At 40.1% G+C, this 22,801-nt stretch overlaps 5 protein-coding genes across 15 annotated transcripts; 2 read left to right on the top strand and 3 right to left on the bottom strand.

Annotated features, from left to right (window-relative positions):
• Positions 1-5,356: 5,356 nt before the first annotated feature.
• LOC122575399 lies at positions 5,357-14,860 on the bottom strand. 8 transcript variants are annotated; one of them, XM_043744261.1, is made up of 4 exons: positions 14,799-14,860; positions 14,209-14,296; positions 5,986-6,232; positions 5,357-5,905 (listed from the first exon to the last, which is right to left on the bottom strand). In XM_043744261.1, exons 2-4 carry the CDS (start codon positions 14,239-14,241, stop codon positions 5,844-5,846), a joined length of 342 nt encoding a protein of 113 aa, XP_043600196.1. In that variant the 5' UTR covers positions 14,242-14,296; positions 14,799-14,860; the 3' UTR covers positions 5,357-5,843. The 8 variants fall into 8 exon arrangements, 2 of the variants coding, with proteins under 2 accessions (XP_043600196.1, XP_043600195.1); XM_043744260.1 differs by having other exon boundaries at positions 5,357-5,765; XR_006319416.1 differs by lacking the exons at positions 5,357-5,905; positions 5,986-6,232 and adding exons at positions 10,102-12,802; positions 14,365-14,556 and having other exon boundaries at positions 14,799-14,817.
• On the top strand, positions 12,893-14,777 carry LOC122575403 (chymotrypsin inhibitor-like). The gene is made up of 3 exons (XM_043744267.1): positions 12,893-14,298; positions 14,401-14,504; positions 14,588-14,777. The coding sequence occupies exons 1-3, from the start codon at positions 14,247-14,249 to the stop codon at positions 14,666-14,668; spliced, it is 237 nt and encodes a 78-aa protein (XP_043600202.1). The 5' UTR covers positions 12,893-14,246; the 3' UTR covers positions 14,669-14,777.
• Positions 14,861-16,497: 1,637 nt separating the features above from the next.
• On the bottom strand, positions 16,498-17,491 carry LOC122575401 (chymotrypsin inhibitor-like). Its single transcript, XM_043744265.1, has 3 exons — positions 17,331-17,491; positions 16,903-17,021; positions 16,498-16,788 (listed from the first exon to the last, which is right to left on the bottom strand). The coding sequence occupies exons 1-3, from the start codon at positions 17,380-17,382 to the stop codon at positions 16,708-16,710; spliced, it is 252 nt and encodes an 83-aa protein (XP_043600200.1). The 5' UTR covers positions 17,383-17,491; the 3' UTR covers positions 16,498-16,707.
• A 143-nt stretch (positions 17,492-17,634) lies between these two features.
• Positions 17,635-21,795, bottom strand: LOC122575398. Of its 4 annotated transcripts, none has more exons than XM_043744258.1 (6): positions 21,661-21,795; positions 21,205-21,425; positions 20,643-20,690; positions 20,463-20,560; positions 20,223-20,325; positions 17,635-19,159 (listed from the first exon to the last, which is right to left on the bottom strand). In XM_043744258.1, the coding sequence occupies exons 2-6, from the start codon at positions 21,305-21,307 to the stop codon at positions 19,152-19,154; spliced, it is 360 nt and encodes a 119-aa protein (XP_043600193.1). In that variant the 5' UTR covers positions 21,308-21,425; positions 21,661-21,795; the 3' UTR covers positions 17,635-19,151. The 4 variants fall into 4 exon arrangements, with proteins under 4 accessions (XP_043600193.1, XP_043600192.1, XP_043600190.1 ...); XM_043744257.1 differs by lacking the exon at positions 17,635-19,159 and adding an exon at positions 19,803-19,993; XM_043744255.1 differs by lacking the exon at positions 17,635-19,159 and adding an exon at positions 19,803-19,985.
• On the top strand, positions 21,742-22,673 carry LOC122575402 (cysteine-rich venom protein 6-like). Its single transcript, XM_043744266.1, has 3 exons — positions 21,742-21,898; positions 22,290-22,396; positions 22,500-22,673. The coding sequence occupies exons 1-3, from the start codon at positions 21,847-21,849 to the stop codon at positions 22,587-22,589; spliced, it is 249 nt and encodes an 82-aa protein (XP_043600201.1). The 5' UTR covers positions 21,742-21,846; the 3' UTR covers positions 22,590-22,673.
• The last annotated feature ends 128 nt before the right edge of the window (positions 22,674-22,801 follow it).

The raw sequence follows: 22,801 nt of genomic DNA, 5'->3' as shown, positions 1-22,801 counted from the left end.
CTGTTTCTGGTTGAGGGATTCCACGTTGCGGAAGCACGCGTCGATTCTCCTCAAATCGTCCGTGTCCAGGAATTATTGCCGAAAATTATACGTTTGGCGTGACGTTCCGTGCTACCTAGAAAAACGTACGTCACCCCCAATCACGATGCCACTCCCAGCGATCCCTTTTTCGATCATTGTACACCCTCTGCCGATTTGATGATCGAGCACGCGATTCTGCTCGTGAAGAAAGAGCCCGCAGGAAATTCGAGAGCGCTCCTTCGTCTCCTTTCCCATCGCGAAAACCAACGAATCGATGGAAGATCGACAAACATCTGTCGTCTCGAAGTACTTTGAAGATCAACGCGGCTAAACTTTGTTTCAGAGCTCCTTCGGTAAGCTCCTATTGTACGAACTTGGATTGTGTAAGCTGTTTGTCCACGACAAATTCAAGGAAACGCAGTTCTACCGTATAATCGGCAGCATAGCGATTGACAAAAAAGTCTATGGTGCTAGAACGAAGTTCAATCGTCAGACACGATTAGATCTTATCAAGTTGGCTTGACTCGTAATTTCGTGATCTCATTTGCGAGTACGCCAGCTGCTGGTACTTCGGTACGCCTCTGTTGCGATATCAATCTTAGAAATTGAAAGCGTACGCTGCTCGAGTATTCGGTGTAAGTACATCTCGTTGAAAATCGTGTCCGCTCTAATGATTTCGCAGCGGCGTTAGAAGGAAAGGAGAGAGGCGAGTGACTGATGCGAAAATTCAAAGGGAATTTGTTTCCCAACGCGTTCGAATCGCGATCGCAGCACGTCGTTTCGGGTTATGACGTCGCTTTACGGTTCTCCATATTTCACTTTTTCGAACGGTCGATTTGAACCGAAGAATGCCAAGGTATCCGGGTTCATTTGGCGCGTGGTAAAAAACGACCTCGCTTACGGGACCAGCTTTGATATATTCACTTCTTCCGAAGAGAAATACTCCAAGTTCACGCGAGCCGAAAGCTGCATCCTCGTCGAAGCAACAATAAGGAACTTCTTATCGATGTCTCGTGTTTCTTGAAAAGGTTGCTACTTACTGACTTTTTCTCGTCTCACGACACACGTAAATTAGCTACTAAAACAACAATCACCAAGGACAGGGCGTTCACGCTGGATAGCTATACGCGACTAAAGTATACGTAACTAAACGTATTTGGGTATTGCATGTTTTAGCAGCATTGCGCGTTTCGCGGCACATCGATCGAAGATAGCAACGAAATTTGTTGCCTTTTGGGCGCTTTCGCTTGGGGCGTTACAGAGATCAAAAATAAATAAGAAACACGTGACTTAAATAGCTACACTTTGCGCTGCTTCCAATATGCAGCAACAACAGGCAGCTAAAAGTTGCTCTAACGAGAACGCCGCTGAAACTTTCGCGATCCTCGTGTCACATTACTGCGATCGGAATATTTTCACGCGTTATCCGAATGTTACATATAACAAGAAGAAGGAAAAGGGATGCGCAGCGCGCGTGTTACTGGATGGAACGCGTCATAAACGTGGTTCCCCCCTTGCAAAGAGATTCAAGATGGAGTCATCTGTGTCGTCGCTCGTCAAAGAGACAGGAGAGAAGCCGTCAACGTCTGGCGAGATTGATGCCCCGGGCTTTGAATCCGAGGGAAGATCAAGGGAATCGCGCGACCATAGGGATCTCGAGCGAAGAATAGGAAATTTAAACAAACTAAAGAACGAAACTAGCGAATAAGACCGGATGAGCTATTCGATCGGCGCGAAGCTAGTCAACGGTTAGACCATGATGCAGACAAATCGTTACGATCCTCTGAATCGTCGAGTCTCGATTTATCTCCGGCGGGCAATTCCATAAAGTGCTGCTGGCACGGCAGCCGGAAGAAAGACAACCACAAATTACAATGGTGCCCGGTAATGGAGGGTTACACGTCGCAGTTGCCTCCATTAAATTCATTTCGCCATTAGCTTCGATCGAGCGTTGCGTATGGCACGTTAGACGCCGAGGATGGTATACGGGTTATCGAAAATCGCTTCCGCGCGAGTTATAGGAAGAAAGGGAAAAGGTACTCACGAGTTCGCAAGTATTAGGATATTTACGAAAGTTGTAAAAGTTATCTACCATCTTTCATCAACGTTACTACGCTGGTTCGAGAGTTTAAAGCGTAAAGGAATGAAATCTCCGTTTTATTCGAATCTAGTCTCTCGATAATCGTTTCGAAGAGTACCGTTTTATTTATCGTTGTTTGGTTCTGCGAATATTTGTATTATTTATATATACGTTCTTACGAAAGTGGGTGTACCTATATATGTACGAATGAAATCGATTTCCGGGACAGATGGTTTACTACTACCCGATTCCAGCGGTGACTCATTGTTCTTTTCCCCGGTTTCTTAGGCGGGCCGTTTTCCAAGGAAGCGCGCCATTAATTTCTGTATTACATAGCGATCGGTGAACGCGGGCGTTATTATCGAGAAGCCGGTCCTCGTAATTACAGGGCTTTGGCGTGCCGACAAATTTTTATTAGATCGCGTATGGATCTCCACGTGGCACGACTTTATTTATATTGGCAATGGCGTTCACTCGTGGAACGATCGTCCGTGAATTTTCGTGACTTAATGCCGTACGTTTCGCGAAGCTGCCAAGTCGTTTGCTATCCTGTCCATCTACCCCTGTTGTTTAGGCCAATCTATTCCTCCAGCGACCTCGTTTAACCGCCACAGTTCATCGCCGTGAAGAACGGCTCTGCATTCTTTACCGCGTGTTCACCCTGCATGTTAACTTTGCTATCGGCGTTAAGTATCGCTTTTTACCCTTAAATGCACAGCGTTGCTGTTTGCGATATATATTCTTGACCACTGCTACCGGGACATTTACTTTTTATATCTATATTTTATTAGAAAATTCTAACACATTTTACTTTGTTTTTCTATCTTTCGTTATGGAAAACACGTGTTACTCTCTTTTGACAATTTACGCTGTAAAAAGCATATAGCGCGAGCGAAAGAGTCAACGGGCAATCTTCTCCGGTACGTAGATGCGTACGGGAAAACATAGCATCGCGATTTCGATTAGGAGAATTACTGGACAGGAATCGAAATAGCGGATGGTGGTTGTAATTTCTTTGGATTCTTCCCTTCGTTTCCACATGCACGCTCGAATCGGCACCTGCGTAAACGGTTCCTCTTTTCGGGTGATCACGTGGTCGCCCAAGGGCGAAACTTTCCAGCAACAGGAAATGGAGAGGCGAAACGAGGCAGAGGCCGGCCCTTTCGCTCCCTTCGGGCGCCGACTTAATGGCGACCGATCGGCCATACCGTTGTTTACGATTAGGATCGTAACTGCTAGTCGAGACAGATAGGATCCAGGGGCCCTAACTTGACACTGGGGAGGCAGGCAGACAGGTGGAACGCTTCCTGGAATCTAGAATAGCCGCGTAACCCGTTTTATGGATTTCGTTATCGTCGATTCGACCGGTTATTATACGCCGTTAGGACGAAACCGCGATAGCTCCAACCGATTGCGTTCCAACGATTTACGAGTCTAATAGAGGAGGCGACACGTGAAAATGGCGGCCCGTCACCCCTCCATTTTTGTTTCCATATCAGCCTTTCAGGCAATTTTCCCTGAAAAGGATTCCCCTCCAATTTTCTTCCATTAATTTCTCTCCGCTTTATTCGCCTTTTATTCCAAACGAAGAAAAATACTGAAACGTATCGGCGTAGCAAATTACGGCGTCGAACAAAGCGTGCCATTAAAATTAAAAGACATTCTGTACAGGCTGTTCGTTGCAACGGTAAATTTTTTTTACATCGGCATGTTTCAGGCTCTTTCGTCGATCTGACGAGAAAGTCTTTCGAGCAAAAGTCAGCATCCGGTTGGAAACAAATCAAAGAGCTCGCGAGAAGAACCGCGACAAGCGCCTTTTCGCTAATTTACCGATGTCCAGCAACTTGCTAGATTCGGAAATATAAATTTTCAACTTTCAATCGAGACGATCATCGAAGAGTCGACAGAGAGAAAAACCAATGCAAAACTGTGCATCCAGCTCGCGCAGGCCGAAGCGGAGCGTCTCTTGGAAATTTCCATGCAAATGGTGCCGAGTTTCGAGGCGGTGATTTTATTTCTCGAAAGCCAATGCCGTTCCCCTGTCCTCTGACCATGATTGACACGGGCCTCCTGGTACACGCGTGTGTCGTCCAGCCCCACGTAGAGCTCTATTGGGGTGGCGAGTAGCGGAGAAGGGGTGTGCTAGCAACGGTGGCAATGGCGACTCGTCGAGGGTTCTTCAACGTTGCCACCCTAGTCATTACTTCGGCATTAACGGGGGATGATTCTCCCTCTCTTCTTGGCGGATTCACTGGTTCATCGGGACAATCGGACAGAGAACGAACGAGTTGAGGGATAAAGAGTAAAAGAGTAAGGGTGACAAGGGGCAGGAAGGAGTTCTCCAGGGAACGAGCGTCGGCCGAAGTTAAATCGTTGGATTTACGAGCATGGTCGTCGTTTTCCAGTTTCTCGCGTTTCTCTGTATTTTGCGCCTGTATCGCCGATTTTCGGCCGTCGAGCAGGAATTTTGAAGCATCGAGCAACACTTAATTACGCAGTGTCGAACCGCGGTGATTTTCGCTTATTATCGTGCTAATAAGTAGATCGCTTTTTACGTTTTTATATACTTCCGCGTAATGCGAGTGGTCTACGGTCGCTCGTCGATTCAACATGTTTGAAAGTAAACAAATCGAAAGTGTAAACAAACGTATCGGAAAATGCAAGTGTACAGATGGGCAATGTAAATAACCAAACGGAGAGTAACAAAGAAAGCGGGAAATTAGGTCAGCGAGACGCGTTATGACCGAATAAACAATATGAAAGACGATTATTTGGCAAGCGACCTACTTTTTCTGCTTCCAGATAGAAATTGCAGAACAAAGAAAACCGCGGTTGTGTTGGAGTTTGTCCTTCGATTAATTTTCTCCGAAGGCGGCATTAAAGCGGCGCCTGGGAGACGCGTGACGCATCGTTCATCCAGGAACCTTTAATCCGACACGCCGTGCTCGTTCTCTAATTCCGTCCGTGTCCATTGTTTCGCAAGAGTCTGCGAGCTGTCGCCACCAGATCGAAGGATTCGTGGACGCATATTGCGTACCGGATCGCCGCAGCTGCTGCGGTTTCCGGGCCCGATTGCCAGTTGGCCGAATCGTTGCTAAAATTACGTTCTTCTTTTCTTTCCTACGCTATACTTCCTTGAAACACTCCCACAGCGCATCTTTGATATATTCGCGTTCCAAATATTCGTTACTATCGTGGACAGTTTGGAAAACCTGCTTATCTCCATATCGTCTGCATAGTTCTCGAAGACACAGATCGAATAAGAAACGTTCCTCTAAATTTATTAACATGTTACCGTGATTCATTCGAGCAGCTATTCCAGCAAGATATTTCGAACCAGTAGGTTATCGATCGAAGGAAATGCGTAATGAATTTTAATATACAGCTGGTCAATGTTTATACGAGTAATTAAAATTTATTAGCCGCTGATTCTACAAAAAGCTCATGAATATTGCTTTTAGCCGTTGGTTTATTCATAGATTTTTATTCACAGTTTATTCATAGACTGGTTAATTCATAGATATATTTCACTACTCGTAGAGTCTTGTTATAAGTTATAGAGAATCCATTGGCCTCGCCACTTCTTCGCACTTTCACGATCGTGATTCTGTAAAATTCGTTCTTGAATCGCGTTTTGCATCCTTGTGATCTGTCCGTCTGCCAGCTACAAACAAGGATACATCAGCGTCCGTGGGTATTCGAACGTGTTCCCGTGGCTTGTTCCCTCGAAAAAAAAAGCGATTCAAAGGATCGTTCTCCTTTCACGAGCCTCTTCTCTTCTCTTCGCGCTCGCTCCTTCGCCGACTTGGAGAAGAGGCAATGGATTATTGACCGGTACGGTAATACGACGCTAGACACGCGCACTATTACGAAATACAACGAACCGAGCGGTCCTTGGACTCCATTCTGGATAGAAATGTTTGCGCTCCTTGGACGGTAGCTACTGCTGTTACTGGCTACTACAGCGACCCGGTGAAAGGCTGCGAAAATGTCAGATCGCGAGTCGGCGGACACGATCGACGGCCGACTTCCTTGTTTAGAGATAAATCGATCGTTGTTCGTGTAACTTTGATCCAATCCTCTTTGGCGCATCTCGCGTCCCAATTGTCTTAGCGTATTCGGTGCTTTTACCTGTAACGTGCCGTATATATCGCCTTTAGTCTTCGGTATTTCACGAAATATTACGCGCTAAGTGTAAATATTTTTCGCAATTTGCTTAGAAGGTCATAGAAATCGTATTTTTAAGTATCGCGTGATTCTTAGACCACGGTCAGAGTAGGTTCGTAGTAAACATGATACAAAAGTACCCAAAGCAACGAACGAACGGAGATAATGCTGCGTCAGAATATTAATGCGAGTAACAGTACACGATATTACAATGTAGTAAGAAGAATTTAATAAATCCTCGAAGCAGTTTAAAGCCTCGCGTTTACTAGATATCGATCAAACGATTACGCGGGCATTTGACACGCGTGTAGGTATCGTGCTAAAGATCCGTATCGTATTTATCATTAGCCTTGTTACAAACACGGAACACCGATAAGCGAATATAGAAACAGAGATCTGATTTTTCGCTGAGAAACTAAATCTGCAATTGTCAACATATTTTTTTCGTCGACCTACGTACGTAAATTATTTATACGACGTTGTATCTATCTTCTCGCGATTGCCTTATCTTTCCTCATTTTTTTCCATTCGAAAACAAATATTCTCTAGCTTCTTCCAATATAAGTATATATCGTTGCCGGTCATCGAATTAGCACGACATCAGTTTCAGTTTCCTAATTACGATACGAAGACTGCAGAAAAAAGACACGACGAGTCAGATTTTTCGGATTCTTTGGGGGGCGGAGCCACAATTTTAAAATTCCCTACGCGGATTAAACGATTTTATATTTCCGATTAGATAAGTACGTATTTTCATATACCTTGATCATTCTCCTGAACATTTCGAAGCGTATCGAAGGTTCTGAACAGCCTTTAATTCGTCGACTGTATTACACCGTATTTTCCTTCGATGCATAAAAGGCTCGCGACTGATCTGACGTCGATCCGCGTGTCCATCGGCTCGCGAGAGGCAGGTTCACGAACCTCGAAGCGGCTCAAGGATGCACGTGGTTCTCGTCGCCTGGAAATACGTGCTGGTACGCGCTCGCGCGATTGCATCGCGAGAGGAACGAGCCGCGCCAGTGCAAACGACGGTGAACGCTTCTATTCCGATACTTTATGCCAAGTGGGACGGTTCGCCTGGCGAATTCGCACGCGAACGTACGTTCGTAACTGGGTGTATCGTCCAAGGGAAACCGAACCGACCGACTCCTGAGAGAGAAAGGCCAACGTATCGCGAGGAAGTGTAAATGAATTGCGAGTTTTTCCGCCAATCCGTGTTCTTCTCTTTTTTATAAATCAGACATTAAGAGCAAACGCAGACCAAGCCACGTTTTTCTGAATGCGACTTTGTAGCGTTGATTTATTCCAATAAGCTGTATGTTAATTGTATAAAAGGACGAACTCGTATTTTCTAAGTTAAATCCAGATAATATAACGAAATCGTTGTACCGGATATTTTGTGCTTACGTTTGTTTCGGATAGCGAATTAGGTACATTTCGATTTTGCTTTATAGATCTAAATAGGTTATTTGCTTCGCGGAAGACACTTTTATCGGTGATTATCTCCTAGTCTAGAAATCGACCTCTGCTTCCATAAATCACATAACTGTTTACAGAAACAAATTGGCTAGAAACCGTTCGAGCAGATATAATACGTATCTTGACGAGTTGAACCTGTTACCCGAGGCGAATTCGTCAAGCTTATGATCTCTCATTGAACGAGGAGATTGGCAATAATAAAGCAAACGAGATGGGTGGTCTCAATTTTAATTTTAGCAAAAGTCACGCCTCGGGGCTTCATCCCGTAGAACTTAAATATAGAAGTGGTTAAGTTGAACAGTTGTTAGCGAATAATTAACGTTCCACGAGGTACGCGAATAGTCCCTCTCCCTTCTTCGTCTTCCATCGGCCGTGCACAGGTAGAATCGCGTGTCGCGAGTCGGAGAATGGCGCGTGCAACATTTTACAAATGTCTGGAAACGCGTTCAGAATTAACGAAGGAGAAACTGCACGCGTTAAAAGCGTAACTGTTTTGTGTTATTAGCCGGATCTAACGGTGCGAAGCGACGTTGAAAATATACGTCGACTGCCTCCAAGCGGAAAGAACGATCGGACTTCCGAGCCAGTAATTTTCGCACTTGGCGAATGTCTGCAGTTTTCCTCCGTGTACCTTCAAAGTATCCAGCAAGATAAGCAAAGGACAGTTACTTATCTTTAACGAGATTAATCTTAATTGTATAATAATCTTTTTCCTCTTTTAGAATGCTCATACACCGGAAAAGATTTCAATGAACATTCGCCGAATCGATCTCAGTCCGCGTCGTGAATTTCGGTACACGCGTATTACCAACAACGATTCTCTCGTCCCTCGACTCGTGTGCCGTCAGGAAAATACGACGACAGTTATCGTGGTTGCCGGACTCGCGAAAGGGGTTTTCACGTTCCCCTCGTAAAATCGTGCACATGTTTCCTTGGCAACCATAAATAGGTGCCTTGAAATTTGGCCCAGCATCGTCGCAGGTGGAGCGTTTATTCTGAACCAGCAACGAGTGTAACAGCGGATGCGTGTTCTGACGAACCGTCGTTCCGATGAATACGACGGAACAATCAAACGCGGTAGACTGTTGTTTGTTCGGCCCCGCTGAGATCACATTTTTGTTCAGATGAAAACAATAATTGCGTAGCAGAAAAATCGTTGACACATTTTATCATCGTTTCTTTCACTGCAAATAAATCGTGCAAGTTATCTAATTGTTCTATGTGACTAAGAAAGAAGTCTGTTGTTTACTACCCGTGTAACCAGTTTATTAACGCTATTGCTCGATAAATTACAGCGCAAGAAAGTCTGGATATCTAATTGCTTACAACGATAGTTCTATGTAATTCACTGTAATCGTAGGCTAATGGTAAAGTTCGCGATTTCGCGGGTTTTTGTCACAGCTTGGTTCTTTTCGCTCTTCGCACAGAGAAAGAGAGCCTGCTCGTGATCTTCCTAGGATCTCTGCGAAAGAAACTACAAAGCTTTTCCGTACGGTTGAAAGCATCCCCTTCGCAGTCCATCGTGGGAAGCGTCGAAAGGACATTCGCTGAAAGCAGAGAGACGAGAAAGGCAATCGGCAAATCTACACCCTGCATTCCCGCGCCGCCCCAGCGAGGAATCCAATTTGCCAAATGCTTTAATTCGTTCAAAGGCAACGCATCGGCCAGCATACGCGAAGCCGCCGCGTCCAAGGCTCGGTTGAAAGCGCGTCACGGATGGACACGCGAGAGAATCCCCTTGTCGATGCGGGCGCGTGCACCGGTGTTTCCCTGGCAACCGTAAACAGGCGTGCGTGATATTCTAACGGATACGGTGGCCAGGTGAGTCAACCCTTTCGCGTACGCGAAATACAACCACCGCGTCTCTCATTTTTCACGGTCGCGTCGATTCGGATTAATTTGCAATGTAGCCGGTCGTATTCTCCACGCGAAAGCTTTTACGGATACTCCGTATCGTCGGGAACGTAATCTTCTTGATCGACCGTGCTCGTCGAGGTTTTACTACATTTGCTATGTTACTTTCGCGCAGAACAAGCGCAATCTTCGTAATGGAAAGGAATCTGTCCCGCGACGCCATGGACACCGTCTTCTTCTCCGGAATGGGGATTGGGGATCGATCACGGATAGGGGACGATTAAACGACGATCAGAGCAGAGTGAACGAAAAGTCATGGAAAGTGGCCATTTAGAGTATTGGCTAGAGGGTTGTTTTTTTGACGTTCAACTAAATGTAGTTCGAGAATTTCTTCTCTACGTACCGTGCGATACAAGAGCAACGAGTAAACCGTAGCTGTTTATGCAAATTTATATTTTACGAATACGAGTAACAGATATTTGTTTCATTCTCTAAGCGTCGTGACAAGTATACTTTATTTTCAATACTTTGCGTATTTTTACATATTGCGTGTGTGTCTTTAGAGATTTTAATTTTCTGTAAATGCATAAGCATTCGCGGACTAGTAAGAAGACCATGTTTATAAACGTCGATGGAACGATCTCTTTCGAAGTAATTCTCTTGAGAAGTAATACGTCCATGGAGATTTCTGAATCGGATTAGAAACAGATAGAACTACAAAGTACAAGCCGATCCTGGCCATTTTCTTGTACAATTAGTCTGGTGTCTCATCGACGATAATCGTCGCGTTTGCTCGAAGAACACTGGCAAGTAATCAAAGCGCACCGACCAAACGATAAAGCGGACTCCTAACAGCTAGGTCGATTCACAGAGTTCACGATAGTCCTATTAGAGCGTTAACGCGAATAGACATTTGCGAACTGGGATACGTTTCACAGTGTTCGAGGCGAAAGTTCGAGAAAGCTAGGAGGTTCGATGGATGATCCAAAGACAACGCGATTTTACAGCCGCGTTTTAATTGAGATATAAATCGCCGGTTCTGCGACCCGAACCACGGTCCAGTTTTATTACGAAATTTAATGGTAGCCATCTACCTAACGACCTCCGCCTCTTTCTCCGCTAAATTTTACGTTTAATTCTCCTTTGATCCGTCTAGTCTCAAGAATGGCTAATTAGTCATAGGTGGTAATCAATGATTGTTAAAAATTTTATTGGTATAAATTTTTCCTTAAGCTTCTTTCTATTTTCCTTCATCGGCTTTTGCTTCTTGCACGGAATTAACTTATCGATATTGCACAGATTTATGTATTAATACTGTTAATACGCGAGGTTATCTTATCGTTTATTCAAGTCTATTAAAAAATTTATTGCTTCGTGACACAAGTCATGTAATCTGGACCACGATGTTTACATTTAGGTGTTATTTGCTCGTATCGATTATTTCGGTAGATAACGAGTTGGGTGTCACGTATTTGTACATCTTTCCCTTTTGCTAATATTGGGTATTCTAAAACATTCTTTCAAATGATTCCTCTTAAAGTTCCTTTCGCTTTTAAAATCTATTTTAACGACGAATGCAACGATATAATAGTACAGTTTGTTATATACTAAAAAATTACAACAATCCAAATATTTTCCTAAAAATTACTTCGAGATGTATGGTACTCGTAAAAGTTAAACAAGAAATAAAGCGTCGGGAAAGTTCCTGGCGACTGGCAACCAGCCTAACACAGTCGTACACCAAATCGTATTCGATAAGGCGTGTACCTTTCACCGACAGTGGTAGTTAAACGCTACATAGGACAATTAAACAACATTTTCTGATAATCAAAAAATGCTCTCCTACCTAATCGCTTATTTTTCAATTCGTTATATTGTTTGTGCTCGAGCACCTGTATTTGTTCTTTGCATAAATTTCCACCGATTATTTATTAACTATAATATTCGTCAATGGTTTATTCGTTAATTAACGTTATGGATGAAATTCACGCGTAAAACGAAATAAAACGAAATTCGATATTTGCCATTCAGTGCTTAAGAAACGTTACACTTTTGGCGAGGAAGATGTCTGGACGCGAAATAGACGATGATCCAGTGAAAGATTTGTAACAACTGCTATAGAGATCTTCAATTTTCATAAATCTCATCGCGCCAGAGCCTCGTTCGTTGAGATTTTATGTGCTGCCTGTGCACTAAATTTTCGACCGTAAATGGACCGTTTGAGACAAGGATCCTTTATATCGCGAGACTAAATCTCGCAATAGAAGGAGCGCTATGAATATTTTTCAAATTTTCAATGACATATCCTTTTTCTCCTAATCTTAATCTCTTCTCCTTTATTTATCATTAGCTAATCGATCGCTGATCCAACGTGCTTAGTAGTATTAACGATTTCCCTATAAACATGCTCAATAGCATTAATAATTGAGCATGCAAAGATGCTTAAATAGAGAACAGTCGTGCATCGCTGCTAACTTGAGTTACAGTCGGTAAAATTCCAGTTTTAAGAAAATGATTTGTAATATAAATAAAAGACTAGAAGTTTGGTAAGTAGAATTTGTAGGTTCAAACGATCGATGATACTAGGAAAAATCGCTAATATTCTTCCCAATAGAAATGATCATATCCCTCGTTTTCAATACGTTTTAACATCTTCAGCATGAACACACGAAGAAATAGAAAATACACGATGATCTTTCTTTATCTTCTTAATCTCGAAATCTCGTTCATTGAACAAGGAACAGAATTTGGCTATATCTTGGCCGCTCCATTCCGCGGGATCGTCGATCGAGATATTCCATTCGCGTTCATGGAACCACGGGATTCATTCGGAAAAGTGTATTGTCCATAGCCTGGCTGGAGTTCCGTTTTACCCGGATGGAACATATTGAATCAACCAGCCGGAAGGAAACTCGGTTTCAGCGAAATATGGCAGGAATTTCGGTTGCCTTCGATTCACCCTCGACCGCTTCTCCTGCTGCTTCGTCCGACGATTTCGCTTCGTCCCGAGGGTCCTCGAAACACGTTTCGAGAAATTCGTGCTGATGAAACTGTTTCGATCCAGATGCAAAACGTAAAATCCAAGTATACTGCTTAAAACTATATCATGCATGTGACGTGTTCGTGCTTCTTCGGATTTCAATCGCGTTTTATCAGTAGTTGCACTTTGTTCCGACGTTTCGTAAACCCGGTTCGTTTCTGAAAGAACGTTCAGTCTGCCCTGAAGCCAGTCCGAAGAAAATACCATCTAAGAGAATTTGAAAGATACGCAAGATACGCTGAAAGATGAAAGAATGCACAGAACGTATATAACAAGCAGAAATGCATGAAATATCTGGAGTATAACTATTTTTACAATATTTAGGAAACAAGCCTTTGCGTGCGTTCTATTTGTTAGTCGTATTCGTAAAAATATAAATTTGAATCAACATCCTGAGTTTACTGATCGGTGTACGCGGATCTAGCGATTCAACAGTGTTTCCTCGTTGATGGAAATTGTTCATCCATTAAAACCAATGTCTCGCGCTTTGAAAATATTCAAGATATTCGATTTTCCTTAATCACTAATCAAAGTCATTTATCGCGAGATTGCGATTTTACGCCAAGGGAGCGGCTGAGTTGTTAAAAAGTTGTAACGAGCTGAACGAAGCAAGACTTTTCGATTGTTCCAAAGGGTAAGCAAGTTTTAATTGGACCGGCATGTTTTCACGGGCGGCCGGTTATACCTGGGGAATCGGTAATCGAGGCGATTCGAGAGCTTATTTGCCGAAGGTGTTAGTTACGCGAGAAAAGTCACGTTTGCGGGAATTCAATGCGATTGCGATTAAACGCGGCCTGTTTGCCCGTGTACACGGCGAATAGACAAGCTGCCTGCTGCACAACCACTGACCACTGTACGCAACATTAGCCCGCCCCTGTACCCCGATAATTTACCATCCGGCCCCCTTGATAAACGCGACTGCATCAGAATGAATTTGCTTGTTATACAGTCGTTCCCGTAGTTTCCCGTTCCAGACGATATATTAACAGTCAATTAACCGTTCGATCTCTCACGCAGTCGACTTATTGTCGATAACTTAATGTTCTTTCGATTTGCTCGAATGGTTCATGGACGATCAAATGGTTCTCAACATCTTCTGACTACCCTTTGGTCCATTAATGTGATAAATTGCTTTTGAATATGGGTTGTCCGATAGAAGGTGTAAGATCGACGATTTAATATGCTTCAAGATGGAGATGGTGGATAAGAGATTAGCAAATGGAGATGCGAATAATTGGGGAACTTTTTAACGTGTTGCCTTTTATCTCATTCTCGTTGTTTGCGTCTATACATCTTTTTACATGATCCTTTTGAATTTTTACTACGTTATCGTGCGAATGATTGATACGTCAAATTATCAAGCTCGTTTTACGACCTTGACAAATATTTTTGAAATTATTTTACGTCAGATTAAGATTATTTTTCTGGATGAGTATACGTATAATCTTAAGTGATTATTTATGGGAGGCGAATCGAAAGTAAAAGCGATAAGGGAATAATAAGCAGTTTTATCAGTTTTGAAGGATGAAGGTGTTGCTATAAATAAGCTTCTTTGAAAGATTACCTTACATTTGGAACTACCGTCGAGGAAAGGCATAAAACATGTCTCGTGTTATTGTTCTTCTCTTATTCATTGTCGTTGTTTATGTCAGCTGTAAGTATTTGACAATCAAATAGATTTCTTCCCGATTCTTTTTAGTTCTAGCAGTAGATCCCTTACAAAGAAATTTCTTAATTTCATATTATAATCGCTTAGCGATCAACGCTGGCATAATCTGTCCACCTAACCAAGTGTTCAAAATTTGTGGTACCGCGTGCGAGCCTCGATGTGGAATACCCCAACAACCAAACTGTATCAGCGTTAGTGTCTTCAAAGAAATTTCCTTATAAAGAAATTTTGTATATAATTCCACTGTGAATTAAAATTCGTTTGTTTCTTTTAGAAATGCGTGACGGATTGTCAATGCATAGACGGATACTTAAAGAATTCGCTGAACGAATGCGTCTTGCCGGACGAATGTTGAGATTTACGCGTCGTATAATTTATTGATTTATTAAATTATTGCCGGCCAGCGAAAAAGAAGTTGTGTAACTTTCCACGAGAGAAAATAAACGATCGCCTTTCTCGATAACCTACTGTTTGACTTTACTCACCCATTCCGCTAAAATCGACTAACCTCGCGGCTGCTTTGTTTGAGAATGAACTAACATTTGCTCGATTAACCGCAAGGTGTGTGACGCGTTATCAATGAACCTACATTATCGATGAGTCATTCGGTACGTATCAGAGACTAAAAGCAAATTAGACGTATAGACTCAATCGCGATGATTCAACCTTGTATCTTTAATTCTAGAGTGGAAATATATCGAAAGTATGAAAAGGTAGAAAATATAAAACATCGCTTGGCATTGATCAATCGATTCAAAGATTAACGTTTAATTCTTTAATTTTGTAATTGCGAAACATTTTTCTGTTTGGTTGCAGTAACGTCTGTGATTATGAATGATCGATACGATACGGTTGCTTTTTAGATATCGCGTTATTGTACAAAGCATTGGTAAAGATACCTTTCGTAAAAGACTTTTATCCAGAGAAATAAAATAATAGGTGGAAATCTCTATCTACGAACGTTGAAGAAATTAATTGACGATAAGACTGATATCCGATATATGTATAGGTGTGTAATCAAACATTTGTATATAGCGGTTTTTGTTCTCAGTTAACATCTCGATGCTTCTGTTGACACTGAATTGCGTCAGTCAATCTTTATTTTTGACCCTTTCGTTCCTAACGTTGACTGTAGTCTGTGATTATGAGTGTTTACTGTGATTATGAGCGCAATGTTCCGATCGGCGCTAATTATAAGATTGTAGGTATTGTTTTGACTCTGACTTCGATTACGTGCTACAAATACGGCTTTTTGGAAAAAATTAAAGGAGATGCGCTACTTGCAGTACAGCGACTTCCAACGCTGTTGCAACACCCTTTGAAATTGATTAACTTTTTTAAAATTGGACCAAATGGCTTGGGTTTTTTTTCTTTTTGAGAAGTCAAGAGCATTAGTTTACTAGATGATTCATGAAAAAATTAAAAAGAAAAATTGTATTTGGAACCGCGAAGAAAGAAGCAAAGGTGGCACTTTTCGATTTTTATTTGGGCTTGCAAAGAAAATTTAAACAATACATCGTGAACATATGTATCATAAAGTTGATGCGAAAACAGACGATAGATTTCGTTGACTAGGTAAGAGATGTTGTTTTTAGGCCGAAAGTTATGTGATTTTTCGCTATTTTTAACCCTGTATAGCTTATAGTAACGTTAACCAAGGTTTGAGGGCTAAACATTGATCGACCATGAATCAGTCAATAATTAGACTTTTGTTCAACATATTCTCAATGAGTTCTCCGTATAACGCGTAGAGGGGACATAAGAAAGCATTAATAACAACATTGATAAGCATCTCAGAAATATTCCAGATTTTTTTAAGAGGCGTAGAATAGTCAAAGAATTAGGTTCGTACATGAACAATTCAGTTAATCTACGTAATATAAAAAAATATATTTGTTTATGGTGTGTTAACTGTCGTCAGTAATATGAAAAGTTTGGGCTGAAATTTTAATTAATTAAATACTTATTAATGAATTTGCTTGTTTCAAGCTAAATATAACTTAAATGTTTGTAGTTACGATTTTACCTAATATAATAAACACAATATTCCTTCTTGAAAATTCTTTTCATCAATCGTTTGCATTGTTTAGTTGACTTATATTTCCGAGTATAAAAATTTATCGTTGGGACTCTATTCGTGTTAAAAAGAAAAATACGGGATTAATAAAGAAGGGGAAGAAGAAGTAAATATCTTTATATGTATTTTGCTGGAAATGTAACAAAGCTTAACAAAAGTAAGCAGTACAATAATTGCAGTTGTTCAGTGGCTACCACTAACAATAAGTAATGATACAACAAATTACGCAGGAAGCATTCTACCGTGCATAATTATTGCGAGCGTTACGTTGATCTTTCAACCAGAAAAATCGATTGGCGATTGCATTTCGTTAAAATTTAACAATTGCGAGTGAGCACACACTTGTTCTCCTTGTTCCTTACGAAACCTTGTTTACACTGGCAACCGATTACACACTTCTGTAACAGAAAATTTGTGGAATCGTCAAGACGTTGATCGCTTTTTGCAGCAATCGATGATATAAATCGAAGAATTGAAATTTTATTCAAATTTATATATCACGGGACACTAACCATAGTGCAGATAGGTGATGCTGGTTTCTCACAGGTGTCCACACACGCGGATCCACAAGAATTGAATTCCTCGTTTGGACCACATTCTTGATTAACCTCTGACGCCTGAGGATATGCGCCTGTAATTAATCGTTGAATGGATAGATTCGTTATTCGATTGTAATCGTAAAGCGAAATAAAAATTAAAAACTAAAGAAAATTCTTTTTATACTTTTTTTATATATTTGAGATACTTTATTTTTCAATTTCTATTCTCTACATTTTATATTAATTATATTATTACATTAAATTAATGGCACTACTTTATTCATAATATTCAAGTAAAATATAATGTTATTTTTAATAAAAAAATCAAGAGACAAACGTAAAAGGAAAGGTAATAAGATCTCGCGTTCAATGAAAACATAACATAATTTCTGTTTACTTACTGCTGTACACGATAGCTACGACGAGTAAGAGAAGAACTGCTACACGAGTCATGGTGATTAAAGTCGTCGAAATAACGTTGAGATTTGAGGAACTACGGTCAACCTATGTTGCGTCTGTTACGATTGAGTTGCATGTTCTGCCGCTCGCGCTTTTATACAATCCGACGCATGACTTTCACACTCCACTCCCCCTTTTCGCTTACCGTGCTTCCAAAAATTTTTGTCGTAACCGACTCATGCTACTCGATTCATCGTTTAACTACTTCGTCATGTCCAGATTAGCGATAGCTCGTGGCAATCTTTTTGTTGATTATCAGTGCCAATATCTCGTCTATCGATGGAATATACACGTAGCAAACAACAAACGAGGTGATGCAAATCTCACAGTGATATTTTTTGCGCTTAATTACTGAATCCATACAATTGGAATCTGTGTAATCATCTGTTTGACAAGAAGATCAAATCCTTTCGTAACTAAATTATTGTTCCATGCAACGAGCTTTTTTTATTCTTTAAAATTTGAAACCAATTCGAAAATGTATATAGAAGTCATAAGAAACTTATTGCAAACATATAATTGGTAAAAGATTAGTATACGGTAGTGAGCCGAGAAATATAATTAGCGCTAAAGATGGTCTTATTAATTATTCCAGTTTATTAATATAACGAATAATTGACTGTCCACACTTTGCCAATTTCCACAAGTGTGATATTCTTTCGTGATCCGCTGCAACTATTCAGATTCTTTTGCCCGTTAGTGTACCTATCGTTCTCGTGTATCTTATTAGCACGTTATTTCACGTTTCATTAGATCGCCTGAGCGAGGTCCAGGAAAAATTTCAATACTTTAAGGAAATAACCGATGTCGTTTCCTACGTAATGTTATCGTTTATTTATCGAAGAGTCGAGTATCTGCTCGTTTCTAATCTCTGCCTGTACCATTAGTCGTTGCTCATTGATACGAACACGCCTCTCTTTCACCATATCGTCTCCGTTATGATCTCGAAGGAAAGTTGGCGTCGTTTCGGTGAACGAAACCATTGGGAAAACCAAATACATATCCGAAATCTGTAAAACGAGGTTACGGATAACGACCTTTGCCATCCAATTCTGGCTACTTCGACTCGTGTTTACCGTACAATCTCGTTTCTTCCAAGAAGTCGCCTGTGGCTGTCGTGTCTTTTCACGGTTCCCGTCGTTTCGCAAGTTTCGTCGCGAATTTGCTTCGCCTAAGCGTAACAAAAGCGATTGGCAATCGCGCGCACCGAAATTTAGCAGGCAATATTTAGTCGAGTGTCGGTGTTAGTATTCTTTCTAGTTTTTTTTCTCTCCTCTTTTAATAGAATTCCTTTTGGTAAAGCAGGCAAGGGACGTTTCACGATCGTCGTAGCTCATTTCATGGCACAAATATCACCATTCACCGTGGCTACATATCTTTATTTTCTATGCAACGTTTCTTTGTCAAACTCCTAATTTCATTTCCGCAGCATTAAATTTTTGTAGCCATACGAAAGTGGCGTACAAATACTTATCGTGGTCGCTAATTTGACCATTTGTGTGCATCTTCATGCATCTTTATACATCAGGGCAAAAAGCTGTGAATTTAGTAGGTTATTAGGTCCTCGAACGATCGAGATAGTATCGAGAGAGGCAGATCGCACCTTTGATAGCAGTGGGAGTGCTTATCTTCGGCAAATGTCCTCGTATCCGTAGCCCGTAGTTGGTTGACTTTGCGCTATTTGATCTTTGCCGAGATCTTCTTAGAAACGAACAGAGTATATTCGAGAAAGATGGCTGTTTTCTCTAAGCCATTTGAACTTTTCAAGCTTCTGGAATATTTAGAGAAGTCGCAGCAGTTTGGTCAAGACTTAGCTGTGCCGCAGAAAAATAATATTTAATGTTTAAAAAAAGGTTTTGTCTCATCATTTCTAATTCACGATTTTTTAAAATTCTCCTCGAATTTAAGAAATATCCTAACGACAGAAATGTAGGAAAGAAAAACATCTGTCTTTGAAACAGCTCCAACCGGTCGGAGGATGCTTCTAGAAGCGAAGATGTTGATTGATAAATCGACAATAGTTGACCTGGAGTACCATTCAAAGTAAATACATTGTTGGTTAGAAAAATTGTCACATGATTAGATAATTGTACAATAATCTTTAATCGGTGGCAGATGCACCTTGTTTTGGCAATTTCCTCGATAAATTTAAGTACAACGATTCCATAGTAAATATTTTCCTGGAATTATTCTTCAACGTAACATGCGTTTTGAAAAAATAAGTATCGTGAGATAATATCGGTATCGTTCAAGACGAGCAATTAACAAAATTATAATCTGGAGAGGTCGTGGTCTTTGACATCGGTCAAGATCTGCAGAAATTCATACGACTGACCGCACTTCGCTTGAAGTATGTAAACATGGGAAACATTTATATAAATATCAAGAAATATACTGCGACAGACGTTATTAAATTCGAATAAGTAACAGCAGATAAATATTTATTTTTCTTCCCAAATATCGTACACAATACGCGTAATTCCCGTTCTACTTGTACTCTTTAAACTTCTTCCTTCCAAATATGGATAAACACCTGTTCAATTTTAGCACCTTGGCTATGACGTATTTATCGAAGAAGAATCGCTTCGCTCTGTTACCTGTGGAACTACGAAAAGAATGATTATTTCAGAAGATTTCTCATTTCTTGTTTTTCTAACGATTAGAGATATTCTTAGTAAACTGTGGATCCTTGTCTTTATCCATATTTTTCCATATTTTTATAAGTAGGAACACAAAAGTGGAATCTTGCTTTTCATTTACCAAATATAACGAGAATCGTATCTTGAGCATTTGACACATTTCTGTATATTCTACGTATATCGATGATTACTCACTTCGATTTCTGATATTATCGACAATGCAACCTATGATAGACACGCACACGCCCTCACTGCCCTTGTAATATCCCGATTTACATTTACAAGCCTTTATGCAAGGCTGAAACAAAGACAACAAATCTTCATTTTAATTAATTCTTGCATAATAAAACGTTAATTTTCCAATAACTTTGTCTTTTTCCTCTAATCCGTATTCTAATAATCAAGATCCTGCCATATTTTATTCTTCTTGCTTACCCCGGGCGAGCAAATTTCTTGAAAGGGATTTTCGCAATTTTTTAGACAAAGATTGCACGTCGTGTACTCTTCATTTTTGCCACATTTCGTCGGTTCTTCTAAACAGAAACTAACGTTAACATTGTAAATCGAGAAGCAAAAGATATATACGAAGGTTTAATAATTATTTAACACATTTACCAGACTCGGTGGTTTCGTCAGCAGCAGTGAAAATTCTGTTGGAGGCGACTGAAAGAGTAATAACTCTAATTCCGGTTTCGTTGCAATTTTTGAAAATACCAGTGTTTCACGTCGAATAGTTAATCATCTTTCCATACTAATATTTTAATCATCCTTTTATGGTAATGAGAGAGTGATAGCGCGCGGAAGTCAAAGAGAATAAATTATGGTTTATCATTTGACAGGAAAGATAAACGAATAGAGATTTAGAACGAAGGTTTGGAACGAAATTTCACGACGAAAGAACTGGAAATTGCGACTTGTTGGGGATTTTTCTGAGAAAGAGCAAATTTGTAGATATGTAGATGCTCGATGAATTTTCCAGTCAAATAGGTGAAATATTTTTTATTTAATTTGTAAGTATGAAAAAGATAATGTTTCTTAAGAGCCATTATAATTATCAGGTGAAACGTAGCTGATACTAAATACCTAAAACCAAAACTTAATTCACTTCAATCACCATTTTATCTTATGGGCACTTTTTTCGGAAAGCTGCTCAATTTTATAAAGCAGATGTACTTACGTATGAGATAAAGAGTCAACGTGGCAAAAGTTGTTGTTATTAGGTCCATTTTGTCGATTAAATTTCTAGAAACGTAGATTAAGTAGAATAAAACATTGTACATGTGCACTGTGCAGCGATCGTCTCTCACTCCTTTTATATATCAACACCTTGGCTTATTCAAAGAGAGCGTAATTCATCCCCGACGTTTATAATCGTTGTTTAAGCGAGTTTGTGCTTATCTGTAAGTTTATTCTTCAAATATATATTTGTATCTTAAGTAGGTTTCAACGACTTTAAATTATAATGCATTATATTTGAATTATATTTGATGAATATTTGATATTTATAATAACGAAATAACGTAATATAGTGACTTTTGGTATAGTTATTAATGATATGACACGTAAGACAAATTATACGAGTTTCGAATAATTCATAAAATATTCATAACGTGTAAATTTCTTCGTAACTTACAATTAGTGACACGATCGAATAAGCGTACGGCGAATACACTGACAAACGTATAACAGATGAAGATAGCGATTTTTAGAAGGACGAATTATCGAGTATAAAAACAGACTGCTGTTACGAATTTTAATCAGAAGCGCACGAAAATTTTTACGATTGTAATCAAACTGTGATCGAAGGTTTCGTTCCAACATGTCTCGTGCCGCTGTTATTTTTCTCCTCTTTGTCGTTGCTTATATTTGTAGTAAGTACAATTATGTTCATTGTCTGTATAATATCACTGTCTTTAATATGTACAACTATAACGACGCGTGTATAAACAGAAAATTACATTTTATACCAAACTGAACCTGCGCTTGATTTGGAATAATTACTCGAAAATAAAAATTTGAATAAACGAATCGAAGAACAGTAGAAAACCAAAATTCATCGTTTTTAAATAGTTTTAAAATTGAAATAGATTTGAAAATAGAAACAAAACTTTGTAAAATTTAGAAATGAAATTTGTAGAAGTAATACGATTACATAGTTGAGTAAGCATTTCCTATTTATATCGTCGCCATTACACGTATCGTTGATTGCTCATTATTCGATCGCTGTTTTATTTCAAGATATATTATTCTATGTGCATATAGTAAGTAGTGTCAGCTCTGCCTGTGGTCCGAACGAAGAATTCAAAGTGTGTGGACCTCCTCCTTCTTGCGAACCTACGTGTGCTAAGCCTTACGTAGATTGTCCTGAGGTCAGTATCGTATATATATATACACATCTCTTGGTCATGAGAATTATCTTGTCTTCCTTACTCTCAGTTTAATTGTAACGCGTTACTCGTTTACTCCCATCAGGAATGCGTTCGTGGCTGCCACTGTGTTAAAGGACATGTGAGAAACGCAGCTAAACACTGTGTCCCAGTTAGCCAATGTAAAAGACATTGATTGGATTAGTTCAATGGGTAGGCTATTCTTAAGAAATGGTAGTTTTTAAATGAAATAATAAAGTATCACAGATGTATGCATGTATCCTTCTTTATTCATTTCTTCTTACATAATTATTATATCTCGTGATATTATGTGTGATTCGTGGTATTAAAACGACTGTTCGAAAGTAAATAACGAATCTCAATGGAAACCTAGCGAAATGACTCGTT

Source organism: Bombus pyrosoma, linkage group LG15 (genome assembly GCF_014825855.1).
Source record: "Bombus pyrosoma isolate SC7728 linkage group LG15, ASM1482585v1, whole genome shotgun sequence".
Classification (NCBI taxonomy): domain Eukaryota; kingdom Metazoa; phylum Arthropoda; class Insecta; order Hymenoptera; family Apidae; genus Bombus; species Bombus pyrosoma.
The sequence above is the reverse complement of the archived record's forward strand: the minus strand, read 5'-3'. Positions and strand labels throughout refer to the sequence as shown.

What these genes read in the sequence shown, in the direction of transcription:
- LOC122575398 (XM_043744255.1), bottom strand. Translation starts at nt 21,307, where the DNA reads ATGTACAATGTTTTATTCTACTTAATCTACGTTTCTAGAAATTTAATC. An exon ending in TGACGAAACCACCGAGTCTG is followed by an intron (nt 20,561 to 20,642) that starts GTAAATGTGTTA and finishes GTTTCTGTTTAG; the next exon opens with AAGAACCGACGAAATGTGGC. An exon ending in CGATAATATCAGAAATCGAA is followed by an intron (nt 19,986 to 20,222) that starts GTGAGTAATCAT and finishes GTAGTTCCACAG; the next exon opens with GTAACAGAGCGAAGCGATTC.
- LOC122575401 (XM_043744265.1), bottom strand. Translation starts at nt 17,382, where the DNA reads ATGACTCGTGTAGCAGTTCTTCTCTTACTCGTCGTAGCTATCGTGTAC. An exon ending in CGTAGCTATCGTGTACAGCA is followed by an intron (nt 17,022 to 17,330) that starts GTAAGTAAACAG and finishes GATTAATTACAG; the next exon opens with GCGCATATCCTCAGGCGTCA. An exon ending in CATCACCTATCTGCACTATG is followed by an intron (nt 16,789 to 16,902) that starts GTTAGTGTCCCG and finishes TTTCTGTTACAG; the next exon opens with AAGTGTGTAATCGGTTGCCA.
- LOC122575402 (XM_043744266.1), top strand. Translation starts at nt 21,847, where the DNA reads ATGTCTCGTGCCGCTGTTATTTTTCTCCTCTTTGTCGTTGCTTATATT. An exon ending in TGTCGTTGCTTATATTTGTA is followed by an intron (nt 21,899 to 22,289) that starts GTAAGTACAATT and finishes ATGTGCATATAG; the next exon opens with TAAGTAGTGTCAGCTCTGCC. An exon ending in CTTACGTAGATTGTCCTGAG is followed by an intron (nt 22,397 to 22,499) that starts GTCAGTATCGTA and finishes TACTCCCATCAG; the next exon opens with GAATGCGTTCGTGGCTGCCA.
- LOC122575403 (XM_043744267.1), top strand. Translation starts at nt 14,247, where the DNA reads ATGTCTCGTGTTATTGTTCTTCTCTTATTCATTGTCGTTGTTTATGTC. An exon ending in TGTCGTTGTTTATGTCAGCT is followed by an intron (nt 14,299 to 14,400) that starts GTAAGTATTTGA and finishes ATAATCGCTTAG; the next exon opens with CGATCAACGCTGGCATAATC. An exon ending in AACAACCAAACTGTATCAGC is followed by an intron (nt 14,505 to 14,587) that starts GTTAGTGTCTTC and finishes TGTTTCTTTTAG; the next exon opens with AAATGCGTGACGGATTGTCA.
- LOC122575399 (XM_043744260.1), bottom strand. Translation starts at nt 14,241, where the DNA reads ATGCCTTTCCTCGACGGTAGTTCCAAATGTAAG. An exon ending in ACGGTAGTTCCAAATGTAAG is followed by an intron (nt 6,233 to 14,208) that starts GTAATCTTTCAA and finishes GGCACGTTACAG; the next exon opens with GTAAAAGCACCGAATACGCT. An exon ending in TGGAGTCCAAGGACCGCTCG is followed by an intron (nt 5,766 to 5,985) that starts GTTCGTTGTATT and finishes CCTTGTTTGTAG; the next exon opens with CTGGCAGACGGACAGATCAC.